This window comes from Euphorbia lathyris, chromosome 2, assembly GCF_963576675.1.
Source record: "Euphorbia lathyris chromosome 2, ddEupLath1.1, whole genome shotgun sequence".
In the NCBI taxonomy this organism is placed as follows: domain Eukaryota; kingdom Viridiplantae; phylum Streptophyta; class Magnoliopsida; order Malpighiales; family Euphorbiaceae; genus Euphorbia; species Euphorbia lathyris.
In genome coordinates this window covers 10112348-10136295 of record NC_088911.1, presented here as the reverse complement: position 1 = coordinate 10136295, position 23948 = coordinate 10112348, and the positions used below count along the sequence as shown (strand labels likewise).

Sequence of the window (23948 nt, the reverse complement as noted above, 5' to 3'; positions counted from 1 at the left end):
ACCTAGAGAAATTAGAGGATTCTGATATAGGGCATCATGTTGATGTATTAGAGGATAAGATGCGCACCTTACAAGGTTCAAGATGGGGCGATATTGAAGTAATAATGATAGTGTTATTGATGCTTCTATTTATTATTTTTATAATTGTAATTGTAATATGTTGTGTAATCTTGTTGACAACGAGATGACGAAAACGTAAATCGAGATGAACACCCGTTACTCCTATCAGATAGTCCTCGTATGACTATCATCGATGAATTTTAAAATCTTTATTTAAAATCAGCAAAATTTTAATATTTTATTTAACATTTAAATCATTATCTACTAATTTTAGAATGAATACGTATATATTAAAAATTATTTTTCCATAAAAAAAGTCATTAATGATCACTGATCATAAATAAGTTAACTGATATTACTTCTAACAAATTATTTTTTTCCTGATTTGTCTTGGTACATGTGTTTTTGAACATTCGAAAGCTTATTCTCTAATTATGACATGATAGAATTTTTTTTAGTTAATCAATGTAAATTCATTATATAACTTATATAAGGGAATGAAGGGATTTATATGATTAACTAAATTAAATTAAATTTAATGAACTGATTAATATTTTTTTATTTTAATAGACTACATCGATATCCACTTGGCTTGTCTTGTTCATAGGCTGGACTTGATCATAAACTTAGATCAAACTTTTTTTTTAAACGTGAGTTAGACTTGATCATAAGTACGCTCAAAACAAAGTTCGGGCTTGATATATTAGGAGCCTTCTAAAGTTGGTTTAAAAAGTTACATAAACCCCTAAATTTATAGAGTGTCATGTTAGCTTTCTGAACTTGCTTAAATTAATCTATTGGTCCTTTAATATATTTAAAATAAAGGTAATTAATTTATTAGTCCATATATTTTGATAAAACACACTGGTTAGTCCCTATATTTTAAAAAATACACGGTAAAGTCCTTAACATTTTTCTCGGTGAACTGTTTAGTCCCTGCCGCTAGACTCTCATGAAGATTCTGTTAGTCAATTTGGATTTGCGTTCTTCTTTTACTTTATTTTCCTTTCCTTTAAACTTTAATGCATCTGAAATCAATTTTGAGTGTTCTTCTTCTTGATTTTCTTCTTAATCGTTCAAATTCGTAAGCATTGAGTCTGTTCTTTTTCTTGTTCTCCATACAAATAGCTTCTTCTTCTAAATTGGATTTCCTCTTCTGAAGTTTGAAGGTAAATAGTAAAGGGTAATTTAGTCATTTTCGAAGTCATAAACGGTAAAAAATCTAACAAACAGACGGAATGACTAAACAGTTCACTGAGAAAAAGGTTAGAGACCTTACCATGTGTTTTTAAAAATACACGGACTAAACAGTGTGTTTTGTCAAAATATAGGAACTAATAAATTAATTACCCTTAAAATAATTTATTGACTTCCTGAACTTGTTTAAAGTGATATAAATTTCAGTTCATCCAAGTCTAATCATATTCTACCACGTGTGGATTTAGAGAACTAATCATATCGTTTTAAATAAATTTAAAAGGTTAACAAAATATTTTATAAGTTCATGAGACCAATCAACTTTTCTGAACCAAGTTCAAGAGGCCAATCAACTTTAAGTTCAACGAGACTTCTAATATATTAAGCCTAAAGTTTGAGAACACGTGGGTTGGGATTGAGAATAAAATTTGATATGGGTTGGACCAAATGAGCTAGCTCATAGGCCCAGTTAGTTCAGACCCAATCAATAACTAATTAAAAAATTATAACTAAGTCATATCATCAAATTTAATTCTTAATATGTCATTATTTTCTATATATTATGATTTTACATTATAATTTAAAAGTTCTAGACTCAAATTCATAAATCATAAACCCTAGAAAATATATTATAGACTTCTAATTTATAAATTATAATCCTTAAAATATATTAAAAGTACCGATTTTATTAATTTGACATAATCCAAAATTATGACTTAACATAGTTGTAAATAGTTTTTCAAAAATGAATTTGTGTGTAATTTTCCCATTAAAAAAAGAGTAACATGGTCTTTCCTCAATATCATTAAATTATTATTATTTTTCAATTAATGCATATTTACACCCTTGAACTTGACACGTTTGGCCTATTGGCACCTTGAACTTTTAAAATAACCTATCACACACTTATAGCTGGCTTTAAAAACCTATTGCACACCTATAGTTGGCTTTAAAAATCTATTACACACCTATAGTTGGCTCATTCGGACCTCCTACACACAAAATCATTGATCTTTTGTCTTTAACGAACGAGGTGGTATGTGTATTATAGAAAAAAAGAAAAGCGCGGGAGTTCGTTCGGTATGCCACCTCATCCGTCAAATAGACCTGGCAATTGTCGTGTTTCGTGTCAAAATCGTGTTATCTCATATTTATGTTCCATATGGTTTTATATGTTATAAATGTTAGAAAAATGACTTTCGTGTCAATCGTGTCGTGTCAGTCGGGTTGGCTCTGTTTTCGTGTTTTCGTGTCAGAAATTGCCACCTCTACCGTCAAAGATGAAAAATCAACGATTTTGTATGTAAAAGGTCCGAATGAGCCAACTATAGGTGTGCGATAGGTTTTTAAAGGCAACTATAAGTGTGTCATAGGTTATTTTAAAAGTTCAGGGTGCCATTAGACAAAACTTACCAAGTTTAGGTGTGTATATATGCATTAAGCCTATTTTTTAATTAAAAATATTTATCAAATTAGGGGGTTCTTTAGCTAATCGCTAGAAAACTTTCGTGGTGTTTGTTAGAAGAGATATAGGAGGTGAGATAGGGATAAAAAACACGAGATAAGTTATCCCGTATTTGTTTGGGTGATAGAAGAGTGAGACGGATGAGGGATAAACTTCTTATCCCTCAAATCCTATACCCAGGAAGGGGGTGGTATAAAGAGGTGGGATAAGCTCCCGCGATTTTAATAGGATGAAAAAGTCCAGGGTCGTCTTAAACATTTTTTGGGCCCTGTGTTAAATGAAAAAAATTGGGCATATTCATTAAAAAAAGTTATATTTTCATATAATATTAATGTTTTTATAAAAATGAAATACCAAAATACTTTTAACTTGTTTTTTAATATAATAAAAATAATTAAATTAGATATTGTATAATAATAATAATAATAATTATAATAATAATAATAATAATAATAATAATAATAAATTGGGCCTTTTAATACTTTTAGAACGTTAATTTTCTGGATAAATTAACATTCACTTAGTTTTTCACATAATAATTAATAACAATAATTTATTTAGATTTGTATAATAAAAAAAATTGGACCCCTTTAAATTTGGGCTCTGTGCGGGAGAGCTCCTTGTACACCCTTCTCCTACTCCCTTGGAAAAATTCATCTTATCCCTCAAATTAATGTTATGTAGTTTAAATAGGGTTAAAATAGTAAAATATATTATTTTATCCATGTCCTTATCCCACGTACCAAACATTGAATAATAATTCTCGACTATCATATTTTTATCCTTATCCCAATCATTTATCCATATCCCTATCCCAATAAAATGTCAAACGCCCCGTTTATGGTTAGAATAAGGAGTGATTAGAAAAGCTAAGGTTAACCATTCAATAGATCATGTCACATAGAAAACATATCATCATTATTGGAATACTTAATAAATTCCATTTTATTAGACTATATTAAACTCTACCATCATTCAATCATATGAAAAATACCATCAAATCACATTTATTTATTTATTTCATTCTTTAACACTATATATTTTCTATCGACATAATTAATTTGACTGCACAATTATTTTTTATAATAAAACAATATATAATCTAACAAAACAATCCATTTATATATTTATACCGATAATTTAATAATTAATAAAAATAATTGAATTCTTAAATATTAAAATATTTAATACTATTTTTCTCTTTCAATTTCTCCAAAACGTCCCCAGATTTGTTTGATTTCCGAAATTCAGTTGGGTTTTGTAGTTAACAAAATTCGAAAACTTTGGAGAATTTGATAACTATGAGAAATTTAAAATTTATTGGCATTTTAGAAAATAAAATGAATATTCATCATTTTATTTTAAATATTATTTGAAGTTCGATTTTGAGAAGAGGAAGAATTGTATTTTTTTTTCTCCATAATTGTTAAGAATATAAATTTAAAAATGAATGAACGATATTTTCTAAAAGTTTAGTTTTTATAGATAAATAACAGTTAATTAGTAGATAATCTATAAGTCTCGCCATAAACTCTTATAGAGATCTTTAGTTTGTACCGATAACTCAAACTTACTTACAATTGGACATTCCCAAACGGGATACACGTGGCGGGGGTTCATTTTCTTTTAAGAATTAATAAGAAGAATGAACTCATTTGTCCCAACATTCTTGGGGAAATATGTGAGTACTTAGAGAATTTGCAGCAAATTTTGATCCTCCATGAACCCAAGAAATTCAGAAAACAAGTTAGTAATTGATGAGAGCCATCTATGAGATTTAGAATCTGTTATTCTCTGTAGATGTAGATATGATTGTTCTTCTTCATCTTCCAAATAAGGCACAATGTATTTCTTCATATCATCTCGAGAAATCTGAAGATGATTCCCACTAACATTGAAGAACTTCACTTTTCCTGCTTCATCTAGTGTTTTCAGTCCAATCCAGTCTTCACTGTAGAGTTTGGTCTGCTCATAAATACAAATGAAATAGTGTTAGAAGCTGCATCAAATGAAACATATGAGAAATGCTTAGGATGATTACGGTTCGGTACAATTAGGAGATTTGAAAAATGGAATAATTCTGTTTGGTTCTGAAAAAAAAGTCAATAGTTCAATCTGGTTATGTATCTTCTTCTTTTTTCGGATATTTAGTCTGGTTCCGGAATCTCCAACATATTTACTTAGTGCCCGTTTGTTTCCACTTTTCGGAACTGCTTTTTGCCTTTCCGAAACAATTGTTTTTGCAGAAAAAACAACTAATATCTATTACCTATTAGCAAACAGCAACAGCAAAGAGTAAACCGCTGAAACAAACGGCCCCTTAGTAATATTATGAATTTGAAAATATCCATTCTTGTACCTAATTAAGTCAACGGTATCCTAAAGAAAAAGTCAACAGTTCAATCCGATTTTGGACGGGTATTCGGTCCGGTTCAAGAATTCCAACATGCTCAGCCCTAGATGTACCATGTTAAATATATAAAAGACTTAATACATCAGGGATGGACGGATGCAAGATTCATTGACAAGGGTGCTTGAAGCGTTCTCTAGTGATCTATGAGTGTCTAATTAATATTTTTTTGGTGTTTTTATATAAAAAATTAAAAGCTACAGACACGGTTTCTATGTGCGTCATTTTCCGCCGAGAAGTGGGTGCTCAAGCCCCCATTGCGCCCCTTGGATCTGTTCTTTGTCCTAACAATGTGATTGGCCTTTGAATTTTGGAGATATCTCATTAAACCCCATAACTTGTTTAAAGTGATATAATTTATCCTCTAAGTCTAACATGGCGAAGCAAAGTCGAGATTTGGACAAATTGAAGCGCCGATCACTTTAATTAAATTTAGGAGGCCAATAGATCATTTAAGTAAATTTACGAAGTTATTAAGCCTCTTTAAGCAAGTTTAAAGGGTCAATAGATCACTTCAAGCAAGTTTAGAATTTTTGACACGATAATACGAGTTAACATAATACGATTATGACAAGGTAAAACCAATTTTCACCCCTAAAATAGCACAAAATTCAGATTTAGATTCAGCAACTACCTTGGCTCTGTTATGAGAAATAGGAAATTACCTCTTGAACAGGAAGAACAGTAGTAAAAGCCCCATCTGGATAATAACCAAACCAGGAGGTTTCTCTAGGCACCAAAACTGAATCCTGCTCAAACTGATAAACATGCCTAAGCTTGTCAAAAACAAATAGTAACTGAAAATTATTTGGATTAGATTGAAAAAGAAAAAGTACAAGTGGACTGACCATGATTAAAACCAGATTTTGTAAGCTTGTAAAGCGTTGTTTGTAAGTAGAATTCTGGCTAATCTCATTGTTAAGCACAGGAAGAAACCTGCATCCTTTTAGATAAGCAGACATGTCCTAGAGAGTAAAGAAGAAGAAGAAGAAATTAAGTGAAAGAGGATTAAATGAAATAGAATATAATGTTGAACACAATGTTAACCTATGTTGCACGGAAACGGAAACGGATACGGAAAAGAAAACAGAAATGAATACCGGAAAACGTGTAAATATTAAAAATATAGGGGATATTTATAAATGTTAAAAATATAATAATATGAAAAAAATAAGAACTAAGAACAAGTTAAAGAAACTAGAAGCTCAATCGAGATTCAAGAGATATGTATTATAGGAGAAAGAAATATAGATAAATTCTTTAAATTGAAGGATACAATAGAAAAATTATCAGTCAAATAAAGAGTTTTAATTTTCCTAATCTTAGACTGAATAGAAACTGTAGAATAGAAAGTTTGAATTTCCAGAATTTTAATGGAAATAGACAGAGGAAACCGTTTAAAAGCTGGGAGACATGTTTCATATTTTGGGTAATTACGGAAACGTTTCGTATCCGTTTCCGAGAGTTTCCGCTTCCCACATCTGCCAGCATGTCATGAAGAGTTTCTGTGCATCATAGATGACTCGAATCCTGGTAACCCCATTATTGATATGGTATCAGAATCTCTTCGACAATCGAAAGCCCATTGTACTTCACAGCGGAGTGACAAGATGGTCATAGATGGGGTAGAGATTGTTTCAAAGAACTTTTTTTGAAAGGTAAAAAAAAGTCTTTGGCCTTATAAAAGGTTCGTCAATATAGCATTCGGACAGAGTTACAAATAACTTAGCGAGCTAGAAGGTTAGCCTCCGCCAAAGGGTGTAGTGAAAGGGAAGATCGACTACAAGGTACGAGTGGAATAAAAGAAGAAGGTAAGGAAGAAAAAAAATCTTTTTCAAGTCAAGCTCTTAATAGGGCAGTATCCGTACCTCTTTTCTGCTAGTGATCAAGGGTTCAATTCCTAGCAACCTCCCAATACAAGGAGTAGGGAGTTCCAATCCTAATAACAACGGATAATAGAAAAGTACAAGAGCCAAATTTGATGCCATCGTTTTCGAGAAAATGCAGATTTGATCTTAAAGTACGAAATGGTATAAATTTTTAACCATAATGTTTCTAATCAAGATCAATTTTACCGTTATAAAAAATTTGAAAATGTTGATGTTACATGGTACCTTTCAAATATCAATCATGTCTAAAATATTTATTATATTACTAATATAGTTACAAAAAACTTGCTAAAATGCGCTAAATACTTGTCAAACCATTAAATAGGGGTAAATTTAATTTTGCTTGAAAACGTTAAAGGTTAATTTATATTATTTCATATGTTAAATCAGATCTGTGCTTCCGCGGAAACAAGAAAAAGACTCACAGTTGGGATTTTGATATAACCACCGGGAGCCAAATGTTCCTGCAAAATTAATCACATAAAACAAAACTCAACAAGTAAAATTATAGAATAATCAAGGATTGCCTCAAAAGGAGCGTATATAAATAGCCGTAAAGCTCCTTAATTAAACAATGTGAGATATTTAACACGAACTCCCCAAGGGATTCATACCTGAACGTAGCTGCTGTAGATCTCTAATTTTAATAAAACATCTACAAGAATGCACACCAGGCCAGACTGCAAAATTAGCCAAACTAGAAAGCATTATAAACATGACCATACGAACCCAATAACATCTCGAGCATAGATCATATGACACGATTATGACACCATTCCTCGAACTGTCTGGTTTATATGAAACTAAACTAGGGAGAACAAAGGGTCTAGTACTTACTCCACAAAGTGGAACTGAAGCAATACCAGCATGCATACCACCCAGTGAGATAAAATTCTTAACCTGTCAAGGAAATAACAAAAATGGAAGGAATTAGTGATGATGAAGTATATCAAAACTGTAAGAGATAGTAGTAAAAAGCTATTCTTAGATCTTATTTATCGGGTTAAATGCACTGTTGGTTACTGAAATTTGTATGGTTGTCTCAAAATGGTCACTCAACTTCAATTTGTTTCAATAAAACCATTCAACTTTGAATTTTGTCTCAATAAAGTCAGTCCGACGACTTCAAAAGCAAAAATACACCGAAAAGCCACATGTCGTTTCGGTTAGCGGTGAAAGTTGACTAGTGTTGACGTGGAAGCACGTCATATTTCAGATGTTTTTTTACTCTTGAAGTCGCTGGACTGACTTTATTGAGACAAAATTCAAAGTTGAATGATTTTATTGAGACAAATTGAAGTTCAGTGACCATTTTGAGATAACCATCTTCTAGACTTGGTATTAGAGTCTCTTAAATCAAGTGGTCGAGGGTTCAAATCTCAGTTCGTAAATGGAATTTTAACACACATAGTAAGAAGATGAACATACATGCTTCAAACCTGCGTGTTAAGGTATATCAGATATAATAATAAAACCTATTCATGAAACTTATCTATCAGCAAGAACAGCAGGAAAAAGAAATTAGATATAGTACTTACAGCAGGTCCTCCTTCACAAAACTCAATAAGTCCTCGACCAACCATGTTTCCCTGAAAGTTGCATAAAGTAATATAATTAATTTGCCGAGTCCTATGTGGCGCAGCAAGAAGTGGTTTGGACGAGTTGAAGGGCACATCACTTTAAGCAAATTCAGAAGGTTAATAGGTCATGTTCATCAAGTTCAATAGGTCACTTTAAGCAAGTTTAAAGGACCAATAGCTTCTTTTAAACAAGTTCATGGGACCAATAGACCATTTTAAGCAAGTTCAGGGGCAGTAAGTCAATTTAAGCAAGTTCAGGGGTGAGTAGCTCAATTTAAGCAAGTTGAGTTGATTGGTCATTTTCCAAGTTCAGAGAGGGGGCAATCGGCTTTTATGATCAACTTGAAAATTTTATGACGCTATGTTGCATGAAACTCTGCTTCACTAGCGTTTTCACGTTTAGCGTCCGTTTCTGTTTCTGTTTCCGTTTTCATTACCATTTCCTAGCTATTTTTTTTTAGAAATAATTCGTACCGTGCATATAGGTATTACGCCTATAATAATGGATGACCAAAATAGAATTACAAAGTAAAAATAACCTGAGAAAGCCCAACTATGTTGTAGCCATCAGCAAGTTCACTCATATTCTTGACCTGTCAATTGAAATGGAAATTTTTGTTTGCAGATTAAACATGTAGTAGTGCAACTGCAATCTTAAAACAATTTCCACAATTGCTTTTAGCACCTGCTCACAAGCTATTTCTGTCTGCAACCACAAGTGTAAAAGAGAGAAACACACTGTTAAATAGTGATCCATTACTCTATTGATGAAACTTGCTCAAACTCAATTCATACATCACCTGTTCAAAAAGGGGCATGGTCCAAGAATCCCAGGATCCATCTCCAATTTCTCTGCAGAGATAAGTAAGAACAATGACCATTTCTAACAAGTGCAATTTCAATTCTACATTGAAATGCATCTAAACACATTATCAGAATAAAGCTCCAATACTAATAATCATGCTAAATTTTTACAATCTAAACAGAGTTCAAAGTGCCGAAATTTGGGAGGGTGGTGTATGTTTGGATCCGGTGAGTTTTTGTTATTGGGAAGAAACTCTGAGCATTCTGAAGGAGTATACTTAGGCCAGTTTGTTTGCTGGAAAATATTGTGCAAGAAAATATTTTCCTTATTTTTCGGTGTTTGTTTGCTTAGGCCCACGCCCACCACTTCTTCCCATTTTCTGGTGTTGTAGCCAAACACCGAAAAATACTTTATTTGCCAACAGAAAATTTTCCTTTACGCAATATTTTCCGACAAAAAAATGGGGTCTTAGTAGTGGGATAATAGGTTCTTCTGGATTATATACGCTTTTCAATACAAACCCACGCTGCAGCATCACCAAGAATTAATCATTGACTCCGTAAAACCCATATCTAGATAAGAACGTCTAGACAACAACTTGCGCTTATCCTTGAGTGGACGGAAGTGCCACTGATAAACAGACCCTAACCTCTGAAAATCTAGAATGGTCTGGGACGACACGTCAGTACACTACTAATGTGTCATCATATGAGTGGTCTAAAACCAATTGGTCCCGAACCAAACCACTATAGAACTTCTACCCCTACCTAGCTGTAGCCTCAGGCCCTGCACAATGCTGCCTATAAAAGTCATATGAACTGAGTCCTCAGTCCCAGAAATAGGTAAAAAGTCTAGTTGAAAGTTAGCCCATGGTCCTTAGAAAGGGTAGATCACCATATAGAAACATAACATCTACAATTGTGAATTGTTGTAAACAAAGGCGGGTAAATTACATACGTGGTGTACAATCTTTACCCCATTATCAAACCTTATGTGTACACCAAAGTGTGATATGAGGTTAAAGGTTGTACACCACATATGTAATTTACCCGAATAAAGACAATACGTACAGGCAATATCCTGGAGCTCCAGACCAGTTACTCAAGTACTCAGTGAAGTGTGTGATCCCCTTATTGCTGCATTTATCGCCAATACCTGATACAGAAAGACATCTGTTAGGAACGGGATCGGTTGTTGATTATAATAAGATTGATATGCAGAATAGGAAATTAAACATGCAATTAAGAGGTTCATGTGGTTCAGAGCGAGGAGAGCACTTAATTAATTAGTAATCCGCAATTTGGTACACGAGTAAGGAAAACCCATCCTTTATGTAAGGACCCAGTCCGGAGTGGGTGGCGTCAGAGTAGGAACTACCCTAAGGATGGGAACGAGAGCCGAAATGAATTGAATCCCACATCAGAAATTAAGAGAAAGTGACCGGGGGTATAATAGATAGGTGCCTTTCAATAAATATAGATGTCTTCTAAAGTCGTGGCCCAAGTTGTTGGATTTGGATGAAAGCAGATAATATCTGCATAGTATTGAGTCAGACTATTTCCTAACCCTCAAATCCCACGAGACCCGATTACAACCAAAAGATCATACATATGCATATCCCAAGTTTTAGCTGTCAAATGAGATCTGAAATCATGCTATTTTCTGCCACTTTTTAACATGAATTCAGGAAGAAAAAAAGGAGCATTATTTCTAAGCAATTTAGAACTAAATATATGCTTTCCATGGCCTTCTTATGATCCTAAACCGACACTAACTATAATGCACGGAAACTCTTCATGACAAGCGTTTCTCCGTTTCCGGAAGATTTGGGAAACGGAAACTCTCGGAAACTGATACGAAACGTTTCCGGACATGTTTCCGTAATTACCAAAAATATGAAACGCGTCTCTCAGTTTTAAACGGTTTCCCCACCTATTTCGATTAAAATTCTGGAAATTCAAACTTTCTATTTTGCAGTTCTTAATCTAAGATTAGGAAAATTGAAACTTTGTATTTGAGAGATAATTACTTCCTTTTATACTTCAATTTAAAGAACTTATTCATATTTCTTTCTCCTATAATCCTTGTCTCTTGAATCTTTGATTGAGCTTGGACTTTTTTCATCTTGTTCTTCAATCTTGTTTTTATTTAATGTATTATTATATTTTTAATATTTATAAATATGCCCCTATATTTTTAATATTTACACGTTTCCCCCACGTCTCCGTTTCCTATGTTTTTCAGAAATTACGTTTCCCAATATCGTTTCCGTTTCAGTTTCCGTTTCAGTTTCCGCATCCGTGCAACAGGACACTAAGAATCTCAGATATTTTCCGAAAGAATATGTGAAACACTAAATTAGACGTGTAATCACAAGAACTAAAGATTTACGTGATTCGGCTATTTTTCTACATCTACTGAAGAGTGGAGCACATAATTTATTAGTAATCGGCATGTTTGAGAAAATCACATTCTTTACCCAAGTTTTTAATTCTCAAATCCCATAAAACCCGATTACATCCAAAAGTTCAAACATGCATATTCCTAGAACAAAAGCTCTAAAACTCTCAACGCAAGTAAGTATAATTTTTTTCAGACGTAGCGGAAAGTAATAAGAACACATTATAAATAGTTGATACACGCATATCTATCAATAACCCTCAACATTCAAGAGAACTTTGGAAAACGAATGTTAGATCTAGGCTCATTATAATCCTACAAAGTATCCCAAAGCGTAGATTATAATGAGCCTAGATCTAACGGTGAATCACAGTAATCAGAGTACAGGTAATAGGCAAATAGAATCCTAATTAGAAATGGAAAACTAAAAAGGAAAATGCAAATTAATTCGAAAATAACACTAAACCTCTAAATTTGACCGAAAGAGCACGGATTCATGTCAAAGCCATGAGTTTTGATTGTTGGCTTGTTTCTAATGAAAATAGGGTCGGAAAACGCGAAAATACAAAACCCCAAACTTGGCAGAAATTACAAAATCAGCATTGTATCATTTTCGTTGGAGAGTTAGTTTCAATTCATATTCTAATTATAAAAACTAAACTAAATAGATTCTAGACATACCTTAACACTTAACACTAGACAATAAATTGGGTCAAGTTCAGTTCAAGTGAAGATTTATCCCTTTCTGTTTCCTCAGATCAAAACCACAGAAAAATCTAAACTCTTCCACTCTTTTTCTTTTCTCTCTAACCCCTCAAACTTTATGATGCATAAACTCATATCTACATAGTGAATTAGAGACCAGAAACAAAATTGATAAATGCACAATCTCAAATCACAGCGAAAGAACAAAAAAGGACAGAGATAGAAAGAAAATTACCGTGTAAAACAATGAAGGGAACAGAGTAAGAAACTGGAAGAAGACAGAAAGTGAAGAAGAGTAATAGGGTAAAAAAGGAGGTTGAAGAAGAAGCCATTGCTATTGATGAGGTTGAATCTGGGAAATCGGCGGTAAAAAAAAAAAAACTCAGGTCAGGTCAGGGTTGAAGAAGAAGTGATGATTGTTTGGGTTGTCGGAAGTTGAGAGAGCGCTATACAACTACCATTCCATAAACTGACAGCCCCAACGGAATGTTCGGTAAGAAATTGGAACCATCCGGCTGAGAAGATAAAAAGGCTTGATAAAAACAAAATTTACTTGTTCTTAGTTATCATTACAAAGGTTCTTAGTTATCATTACAAAGGTTGACCTTTATCCAATAACTAAAAAGAGGATAAGTTATGTAAAAAAGTAACAATCTGAGCCTAGGTGCCTCCTATGGTTACTTTGTTTTTGACAAAGTACCATTTACTTGGTGTGTGTTTTTACCATTGGATTATGAATTAGAAAATTAATCTAATGATAAAAACACACAAAGTAAGGCTTACTTTGTTAAAAACAAAGTAAGCATAGTCTTTACCTAAGAAACTCGTAGTGAACTTTCTAAAAATAATATAAAAAATTAACTCTTAGTAATTTAAGAGTGGCTAAGATATATAATCTCCAACAATGCTCTTACATTCACTCCTTATTTATTATTTTATTATTAAGATTATTATTTATTATTACATTACGAATAGTATGAGGAGAGAGACTTATCCATAATAAATTATTATTAAAAAACTAGTCGAAAACCCGTGCAATGCACGGAGTATGAAACTTTTATATAATTTAGATAAATAAATAAATTGACATATTTAATTTTAAATAATTTATACCATGCTATGAAAAAAATTTATATTATGTATATTTGAAATTAATATATATTTTTTAACGATAATTCAAATTAAATTAATTTTAAAAATAATTGACTACTTTTTTTTTATAGAATTTTAACTAAAGATGAATGATTTATTTATTTTTACAAAATTCAATGATTTGTACTTTTTAGGAATTTTAATACATTTTCATATTCCAAATATTATGTGAAACAATAATAATAAAATAACAGATTAATTAAGAAATATATTAAAATATAATAAAAAAACCAAAAATTGAATTAAATTATAATTAAAATTAAATATTATATTTATAATACAAAAGAATTACAATATAGGTTAAACAAAAATTAAATTAAACTACAATTAAAATTAAATATTATATCTACGATACAAAAGAATTATAATCTATGTTAAAATGGAAGCAACATCAATATATTATTCTATAGACTATTACAATCAATACTTTTCTAATGTTGCATATGAAGAAACTTTATCAATTCAATATGTTACATATAAAAAAATAAAATTCGTAAGAATTAGTCACAAATTCATCTTGATGATAATTATTTTGGTTGATGGAATTTCATGATCACCAAGTATTCGAATTCAATTATTCATTCTTCTACAATAACCCAATATATCTAATTGAATCAGTTTAAGATGATGATTTCTCCTATTTTCATCTCGTAATATCTCATCAAGACATTCGATCAATTTGTTCTTCATTCTTTCACTATATAGAATATCAGCCATACTCACAGATATCACTTATTTGACTTCATTAATATTTTCTAATAATTATATATTCTTGAATTTTGTAAGTAAGAAAAACAAACAAAAGAATTGAAAAAAAATGAAGGGACGAAAAAGATAATTAGGAGAGAACCATCTTCCTCTCAGGTTTTTGTTTTTTTTTTAAATAAAAGAGAATGTCGAGACCTAAGTGTATAAAGAGGAGAGTGAAAATATTTTTTGCCCATTAATTAAATATTTTATTTTTTCTTAATGAAGTATTAAGTCCATAAATTAATTTTAGTTAAATAGAATTAATCGCAATTGTAACCACTCAGTACAAAAAAAAACGTTTTATAATTAATATGTGAAATTAATTATATTAATTAGAATCATTATGCTCAACATTTGAGAATTTGAAGAGATTCAAATAATAATATTTTCTTAATTAATATTTTTCAATAATTTGTCCTATGATCATATTTCATTTTCATCTATTAAAAACTCTTGAAATACTAACAATTTTGTACGACCCATAATATAATAGTTAAAAATTATATAAGCCAATGTTGCAAAAACAATTATCTCAATATCCATAATTAATGTACATTTTTAGGATTTTGAGCATCAAAATTTATTTTTATTTACCTTGATTTTGAATTCGTATCTAGCATAATCCACATTCTTCAAGAATAAACATCTTATCAAGCGTATTAGACGCTTACAATCTCCTTGTCTAGAAAATTGGGAAAAAATAACTTCTTGATAATAATAATAATAATATAACATAATTTATATTGAAATAAACTTCATTGTAAGTATAATATTCCAATATCTCTTTAATATTTTATTTAATATGTCTCAAACTTCAATGAACATCAAAATAAACTTTATATCTATTTGTACTTTATAACATAATTTAATATAACATAATTTATATTGAAACTTTATATCTATTTGTATCAAAATGCATAAAAATAAAAAATACAATCCATATCAATTAGCTAAACTCAAACTAAAAAAAAAATGAGCGGATTTCAACATGTTTCGAATTAGAAAAATTAATCTTACTTCAATTAAAACTAAAAATTGAGTTCATATAAAGCCGAAAATCTAAATTTTAGTTAAGAATTAGCAATCGAAACGATAACACCTAGGAACATATACTAAAAAAGAATGCAAATTTACAAAATCTTTATTTTAGTCATTTTGAAAAAAATGACAAATAAAAAAGAAAACATGGATAAGGTAGCGAGAGGTATGGAACCTGGGTAACGACAAAAATGGAATTTCATCTCTGAAAAATGAAACTATAACAACTATTGTTTAATAAAAAGAAAATAACAACACAATTGAGAACAAAAATAACAACAACATATGAAAAAAAATCGAATAATTACCTTGAGAAACATAAGAATTTCTTGTAATTTTTGACACTTTTGTGTTTTCCGGTTTTAGTTGTTCATTGATGGGTGCCTTCTAGTAGTGTTCTTTTTAACGACGAAATGTATATTACGATGATTGCGCTATGACTATGGATGTGGTCTTTCTGAGTGATTTGTATCTACTAGACGTCACTACTTAGGGGCAAGTGTACCCCGTCGTATCAAGTAATAATTCGGTTAAGACCGGGTATCGAATCCACGGGATTTATAACTGCAAGTATTAGACGACTCGGTTTTATACGTTATCTAAGCGGTGAATACTTTGAGGTTGGTGTGAGATACAACTACAAACTACTCCTAACTATAGATGAAACAGATTTATGTAATGGAAAACTCCACGGAATGATATGGGTGACGATAAGTAATAAATATAATAGGCAAAAGCTCCGAATATATTCGGTTGACGATTTACTCTTGCAAAGACGACTACGTGTAGTTCGACCGACCCGTGAGGTACTTAGACTACGTGGTTCCTAGTCAAGGCGTGTCTAATGCTGGGGATCAGAAACTAGGGCCCGTAAGTTCTGTGGTGTGTCAATTCTTACGGTTTCCGGTTTGTCACTTCCGGTAAGGCAACACCTATATGAATCCCTAAAGATAGCCCGAATGGCGCCGGAAATCGCGTTCCCCTACACAACAGTCAATTATGAGTATCAAAACAAGCAATAAACATCAACACGTATATAGAAACTGAAATTGCAAATCATAAATTATAACTATGGAGAATAAAAATATAGAATACAACCAAGCCTAGTACATAGGATGAGATCAAGCTAATTAGCAAGTAAAGAGGGAAGAATCGGCCCTCGGAACTAGCTAACCGGACTCAAGGCCGTCTCTTAGGACTTGGAGGTGGAACTCTCGAGCTTGGTGAACGAAGGTGGAACGGAACTTCGAGAAAATGCCGGAATGAACGAACAAGCTCTCAAGGTGGGAGAGTTTTATTACATAAAAACCGAATCTAAAACTATATATCAAAATCTCTATCTACAAAAGTATATATGAAGAAATATATGATACAAGGTATGTTAAGTGATAGATGGTTGAAGGTGTAAGCTCAAAACTGCTTAAATGAGTGCTAGTCACTCTTATTTATAGATCAAGCTAGGGGCAAGATTGTAATTCCATAAGGTGCAAGCATGGAGGAACATCATTTTGTGCAGAAATCCCATAATACGCCCCGCGTATGGTGGTGTACGCCCTGCGTGTATGCCCATTCCGTCAGAAATCTCATGCATGTGGACCAATTCGGATCTTGTTGTCTCAAACACGCCCCGCGCATAGTGATATACGTCGCGCGTGTTTGGGCTCCTGGCGTTTTATTGCTTGAAATACATCATGTACGCCCTGCGTATCCCAAAACACGCCTCGCGTACCGATAGTTGACCTAGGAGACAATGCAGTCTGACTTTTCAGGATTAGGCAATTATTTTTGACATGTGTTATACGCCTCGCGTAAATTGGCGTACGCCTCACGTATGCTGACTAGATTCCACATGGTGCTCGTGGATAGGATAATTATTTCTGACTCCATGTTTCACGCCTCGCGTGAAGGGAAATACGCCTCGCGTATTGAGTGGATTTTCACTCCTTGCTCGTACCTGAAATACAAATCTTAGGGGCCGAGTTAGCTTGACGTTTTATTTCATAAATTCAACCAAAAACAAAGATAATTAACTAACACTACGAATTTTATTCTTACTACGTTATTTTATTAAAACACTCTTTTTTGTAATCAAACTTATTTATTTAGTCTCAAATTAAACCGTAAATCACGCTAAAAGATAGGGGTAAAATACCCCTATCAAACCTCCTCAGACTTTAAAGTTTTACTTGTTCTCAAGTAAAAGAAATCGAAAGACAAGGGATTGAGATTATTAAGAAACAAACCGTTGGTCGGTTTTACCAAGTGCGTGATTTCAAAGTTAAAGTTTTATGCAAAGTTTTCGGTGAATACCCGCGCAAACAATCGAGTTACCAAAACTTATTTGAAACCTCCATGATCAAAATTAATAGGCAATATTAACGGGGGTTGATTATCTTTTGAGAACCCGATAATACCTCACCAAGGGATTTCACTCTTACGCTCAAACTTTGGTAGGTCGGTGTTTTAGCACTCTTCTTTGCACTTACCCGAGATCACTTTGAGTTTGCATTTTCATCCGGGTTTTTCCTCCTATGTTATGGTTTAGACAATATTAAAAATGAACCCAGAGGGGGGTTGTAATGTGGGTGGCTTTTTAGTGGTTAATTTTTGAGAACTCGAGTTCAAATACCATTTTGATGATTGCACCGCATTTTATTTTGGCCTTAGCAAGTTCGTAAAATATAATTCGAAATTGCTCGGATGGAGTTTGAGAATGCCTTGTGCTCTTTATTGTGTTTTTCTTTTTCTTTTTGTTTTGAGAGCGGCACAAAAACGATCTCGAGAACTTTGTGGTGCTTACTTATCAAGGCCTTGGCTTATTTCGGGTGCGAATTAATTTTGTTGGTATTTAAACAAGAGGAAAAAGGGTTAATTGTTAAAAGGGTATTAACAAGAAAAGTTGGTTAGTAAGCTCAAGGGGGTTTCCTAGAGGTTGATGAAAATAAGAAAAATAAATTAAGAAAAGAATTAGACTAAGTAGGTTTGTTTTATCATCTATTGCCATTTTAACCACAATAGGTGTACTTAACCCGGTATTAAGTGCAAACCCTATGAGTCGAGTGAAGTCAAAGCTCTCGAAAAATTTGCGAAAGAATTAGAGTTCTCGTATGAACTCTTTTAGGCTCAAAACTACCTCACGAAATTTCGGGTTTAAATTGTGTACTATCGAGTCTTCGCTAAACTTTCAAACATCCCGTTTTTATTGCCTTTTTAAATTTCATTATGGAGATGACATGTGGGTTAGGATTCGATGCTTTTGTTTAGTACAAACCTAGACTTTGCATAAATTCTATAACTTCAAAATTAAGACTAAAATTTCTTATTAAAACTGATCCTTTGTGTTCCGTCTTTTTATTTTAAGGACAAATAACGGAACTTTTATTTTATTTCCGAGGGATAAGTAGTGTGTCGGGATAGATTTAAGAGTCAATAAATTTGTTTAATTATTTTGGTGTTTATTTGATTTTTATTTTTGTTTTTGTTAGTGCAAAACAAACGTTAAGTGCGGGGTTGCACGACCCTCCGCGTTATTAAAATGATGCATATTCCAAGGGCGTCGCAAAAGAAACAAAAACAAAAATGAGACATGGAATTTAAAAATTAGGCTCTTCAAAGTTTTGGGTCCTACGCGAGGCGTGCCCTAAGGGGCGCCCCGCATAGGCGTTGCGTTTTGAGCTCATTTTGGGTAGAGACCCAAATACGCGGGGCGCACAAAGTGGGACGCCCCGCGTGTTTGAGTTTCTGGGCATTTTATATACGAAAAATGATGATCACGCGGGGCGTAAAGGCGAGTACGCCCTGCGTGAATGTTATTTATGGCAGAGAAACTGTGAAAAATAAACACGAAGCATGAACGGAAACCATAAAAATACATTACATAGATATTAAAACAGAAAGCAAAGTACATTACAAGAAAACAAAACGAACTAAAACAAAACGAACTAAAATAAAACGAATTAAAATAAACATGAAAACACAAAACAAAGGAAAACATAAAAAAGGAAACTATGGTTGAGGCGGAGGGGGATTGCCGTGGAGGTTGAAGTAGGAGACGAAGGAGTTGGTGAGGGCATCAAAGCGAGCATCGAGATGGCCACGATCCTCACGTTGTTGCGCCTCGATGGAGTTGAAGCGGGTGATGAAGGTGGAGTGGTCCATGAGGCGATTAGCCTCAAGGGTGTCAAAGCGGGTGTTGAGGGTGGCGAAGTGGTTGTCGAAGTGGGCTCGATCGGCACGTTGGTGGCCTTCCAAGGCGTCCAACCGAGCATAGATGGAATTGAAGTCATGGTTAGGCGAAGGACTGAAATTGAGGCCCATATCCGAATCCGAATCACCTTCCGCATTGGAGTGGGCCGCCCTCGAAGTTTCACCGGGGCCGGAGGTCGGACGCTTAAGAGACTTAAAGGAGTTCTTGTCCATGGGCCGAGGTAAAAGGCTTGGTAGGCGAGCAAGGGCATCCTCGCCAAGAGCGGAGGTGGCAAAAAGAGTGACGAGATGTCCCAACCCGATCTTGCCACGTTTTCGGGTGGAAATATGGTGGAGTTGGACGGCCACGAGATAAGAAAGGTCATAGGCGCGGTTGTTGGCACAACAATAGAGCGCCAAAAGTTCGTCCTTATTGACCTTGGTGGACTCCGACTTCCCCGAAAAGTAGAAGGAGATGAAGCGGTGGAGAAGTTGGAGGATGGGATCACGGATGAGAGAGGGGCAGAGGTTGGAGACATCGTAATCCTCGGACCCGATGATGGAGGTCCAAAAATCACGAGCGGAAACACCCTCGGGCCAATGGGAGATGCCACCCTCCGCTTGTTTGGTGAAGTGAATGCGGAGCCATTGGGTGTCAATGGTGAAGGGGTGGTTGTGAAGGCGGAAGGTGAAGAGGGCGGCACCGGGGACGTTGTTAGAGGTGAGGGTGGTGTAGAACTCCAAAACCAAGGAGGGGTAAACATGGGGCCGTGCAAGAAAGTGATCGAGCCAAGAGAGGGCACGGAGGCGCTCCACGAAAGCCCCGCCAAGGTCGAAGCGGTCAAGAGTGCTCCGCTCAATGTATGGGAGCTCCATAAAGTGGGCGGCGGAAAGTGTTTGGTAGTTCTCGGTCTCCCCCTCCGTTAGGAGATGAAAAGGAGCCCGGTGTAGGCGGGTAAGTGGTGGTGTTTGTTCCTGTTCGGGTGATGGTAGTGGTTGTTGATTTTGGACGGAACGGGAAGAACGGGCCCTAGTGGACCGTGGGGGACGCATGTCGGTGGTGTGTTTTCGCCTAACCATGGTGTGAGTGAGGGTTTTAGAGAGTGTGGAGGAAGGTTGTGGGAAGGTTGAGTGAGTTGTGAGGGAGAAGAAGAAGGAAATGAGGGGTTTATATAAGGGGAGAGTGGGGAATCCAAGTAAAACTCGGATTCCCAGAGGGGTACGCGGGGCGTGAAGGGGCCACGCCACGCGTATCCCTCCCCCTGAACTTATTTTTCGCAAAAATGGTGCGGTACGCGGGGCGTGAAAGGGGGAACGCCTCGCGTATCGCACCTCCTGCCCCTTTTTTATGGAAAAAAGGGCGAGGACGAGTGGCGTACATGGGGATATGCCCCGCGTAAGAGGGGGAAGTTGAAGAATTTTTTTCGGTTTTTGATCAGTTTTCTGATTTTTAATTTTATGATTTATGATTTTTTTTAATGAGTTTTTATGATTTTTATGTTTAATTATTAATTGTTTTTAATATTTTTATTTTTAAATTGTAATTAAGGAGGTAGTTAATATAAAATTTATTGTGGAGGGAGTTTTGAATTTGAAAACATGGAGGTTGATTGGATGGAAAAGAAGGTGGAGTGTGGAAGTGGAAAAGGTGTATAGGGAAGAGGAGTGATGAGAAGTTTGAGGGAAGGAGAGTTTCCATGGGGAGTTGTAATTCACAACTCCCTGAGGATACGCGAGGCGTGCCCTGGGGCACGTCCCGCGTGTCCTCCTACATGGCGTTTATTCAAGAGGGGTTTACTCACCGATGGGTACGCGGGGCGTGATAGGAGATACGCCTCGCGTAGTGTGTCTTTTATTGAGTAAAATGGGCAGACACACAACTATGCGGGGCGCATGGGGTTGTACGTCCCGCGTAGCTCAAAATTTTTGGATTAATATGGGATTTGTTTTTCCTTGTGAAAAATAGAAATAAAAATAAAAATAAAAAAATAAAAAAAATAAAAATAAAAATAGAAATGAAGATAAAAAAAGTGATAAGAATAAGACCCTGTTCTTTATCACTTAATTTCAGTAACAATCAGTTCAATTCAGTTCAATTCAGTTCAATTCAATTCAGTTCAATTCAGTTCAGTTCAGTTCAGTTTCAGCATTCAGTTTCAGCATCTAGTTTCAGCATTCAGTTTCAGTATTCAGTAATTTATCATTATTTATTATATTATAATAATTATTATTATTTATCTATAATTTATCATTATTTATTATTATTATTATTATTATTTATACTTTATCATTATCTATAAATTAGATAAAAGTCAAGAAATGATAGTTTATTAAAATATATATCATTTAATAAAAAAATTAAAACTAAAGTATGCATCCATATTTAAAAATTAGGAATTGCATCCATATTATGAATTGTTTCTAAAATTTACCAAATTTATCAATGTTATGGATAAAATTGCACCATTTTAGACGTTAGGGGTAAAATTACTCCTGACCCAAAACGTTATTTTTGCACTTTAACCCTTAATTAGAATAAAAAGTTAAGAGTTTATATTCATATGAAAATTTGTATTTAATTTCATAGGCTTTAAATTATATGTAAATTTATGTTTGTATGTAATTTGTATTTTTAATTTAAATTAGACTCATTTTTATTTAATTTCATAGGTTTTTATCGAGCCAAGATTTTATCAACCCGAGCTTTTATTTGATATTCAATTTAGTTTTATCTTTAATAATATATTTATTTATTATTGATATTATTAAATTTATTAGAACCATTATTATTATTATAAGTTTATTAATGTCCAATATTATCATTAAAATTATTTTAAAGTTTAATATCATCATTATTGTTAAGTTTGGTTAAGTTCGGTAGCATTCAGTTAAGTTCAGTAACATTCAGTTAACTTCAGTAACATTTAGTTAAATTCAGTTCAGTTCAGTTCAATTCAGTTCAGTATTCAGTTCAGTTCAGTTCAATTCAGTTCAGTTAAGTTCAATTCAATTCAGTTCAGTTCAGTTCAATTTAGTTTAGTTCAGTTCAGATCAGTTTTTTTCAGCGATAAAAAACAGAGCCTAACTCAAAGAAATGAAATGAATCGGTCGGAAAACGAAATGTGAAAGTAAGAGTTGGGAACGAAAAACTCCCTTATTCGAGCTTGGGTTGCCTCCCAAGAAGCGCTACTTTATAGTCGGTGAGCTCGACTTAGAATTTCCTCCTAGGTGTATGCTTCCATTCGCGTTAGAAATTCAAATTCTTGAATAAACAACCCGCACCTGTAAAACAGATTGTTATCTTCAAAAGGATTTAACAAAAACCAAAAACTATATTTACAGAAATTATTGAAGAGTTTAGTGTGCTCCCTTTTTTACTCCTTTGGTAGTTCAAAAAGAGCGAAATATTCCGAGGTAGAAAGAACCTCAAACCCTTCTAGTTTTGGATTCATTTCCATGGGTCCGCGCTCAACCGGCTTATCGATGTCCGTTTCCTTATAACTGAAACAACCTTTATTATTTGGGGAATCCTTTTGAGAAAACTCAATTAACTCGAGCTTCCCATTTTGACAAACCGAATTGGAATCTCGAATTGATTCGTCCACAGCGGGATCAAGAGGAGACTTCAATCTGGCCAATAGATTTTCCAAATCCCTGAAATTTGTCTCAGTGATAGATAATCTTTCATGAATGTCTTTAAGCATAGGGATTACCACATCGAATTGCGAGGTTGGGTGTTGGTGCGAACATTCGTCCTCCATGTGGTCATCCCACATATGACGAATATGAGGCATCATACCATGGAAAAAATCATTAGTGACAACAAGAAACAAAACAAATTATTCACAAAAAGAAAGTAATATCTACAAATGCTTAGACTAACAATAAAACGTTTTTGTCTAATATCGCAAGATGTTATAAATCCCCGGCAATGGCGCCAAAAACTTGATGGGTGCCTTCTAGTAGTGTTCTTTTTAACGACGAAATGTATATTACGATGATTGCGCTATGACTATGGATGTGGTCTTTCTGAGTGCTTTGTATCTACTAGACGTCACTACTTAGGGGCAAGTGTACCCCGTCGTATCAAGTAATAATCCGGTTAAGACCGGGTATCGAATCCATGGGATTTATAACTGCAAGTATTAGACGACTCAGTTTTATACGTTATCTAAGCGGTGAATACTTTGAGGTTGGTGTGAGATACAACTACAAACTACTCCTAACTATAGATGAAACAAATTTATGTAATGGAAAACTCCACGGAATGATATGGGTGACGATAAGTTATAAATATAATAGGCAAAAGCTC

General features: G+C 33.9%; 1 protein-coding gene across 1 annotated transcript; it reads right to left on the bottom strand.

Moving 5' to 3' along the window:
* Positions 1-4188: 4188 nt before the first annotated feature.
* LOC136216557 (uncharacterized) lies at positions 4189-13038 on the bottom strand. Its single transcript, XM_066003099.1, has 12 exons — positions 12747-13038; positions 10477-10561; positions 9402-9453; positions 9287-9307; positions 9141-9194; positions 8560-8610; positions 7859-7921; positions 7636-7701; positions 7447-7485; positions 5981-6097; positions 5798-5890; positions 4189-4687 (listed from the first exon to the last, which is right to left on the bottom strand). The coding sequence occupies exons 1-12, from the start codon at positions 12841-12843 to the stop codon at positions 4412-4414; spliced, it is 1014 nt and encodes a 337-aa protein (XP_065859171.1). The 5' UTR covers positions 12844-13038; the 3' UTR covers positions 4189-4411.
* Between the last annotated feature and the right edge of the window lie 10910 nt (positions 13039-23948).

What these genes read in the sequence shown, in the direction of transcription:
- LOC136216557 (XM_066003099.1), bottom strand. Translation starts at nt 12,843, where the DNA reads ATGGCTTCTTCTTCAACCTCCTTTTTTACCCTATTACTCTTCTTCACT. An exon ending in TTTGTGAAGGAGGACCTGCT is followed by an intron (nt 7,922 to 8,559) that starts GTAAGTACTATA and finishes TTTCCTTGACAG; the next exon opens with GTTAAGAATTTTATCTCACT. An exon ending in AAAATCTGGTTTTAATCATG is followed by an intron (nt 5,891 to 5,980) that starts GTCAGTCCACTT and finishes CATGTTTATCAG; the next exon opens with TTTGAGCAGGATTCAGTTTT.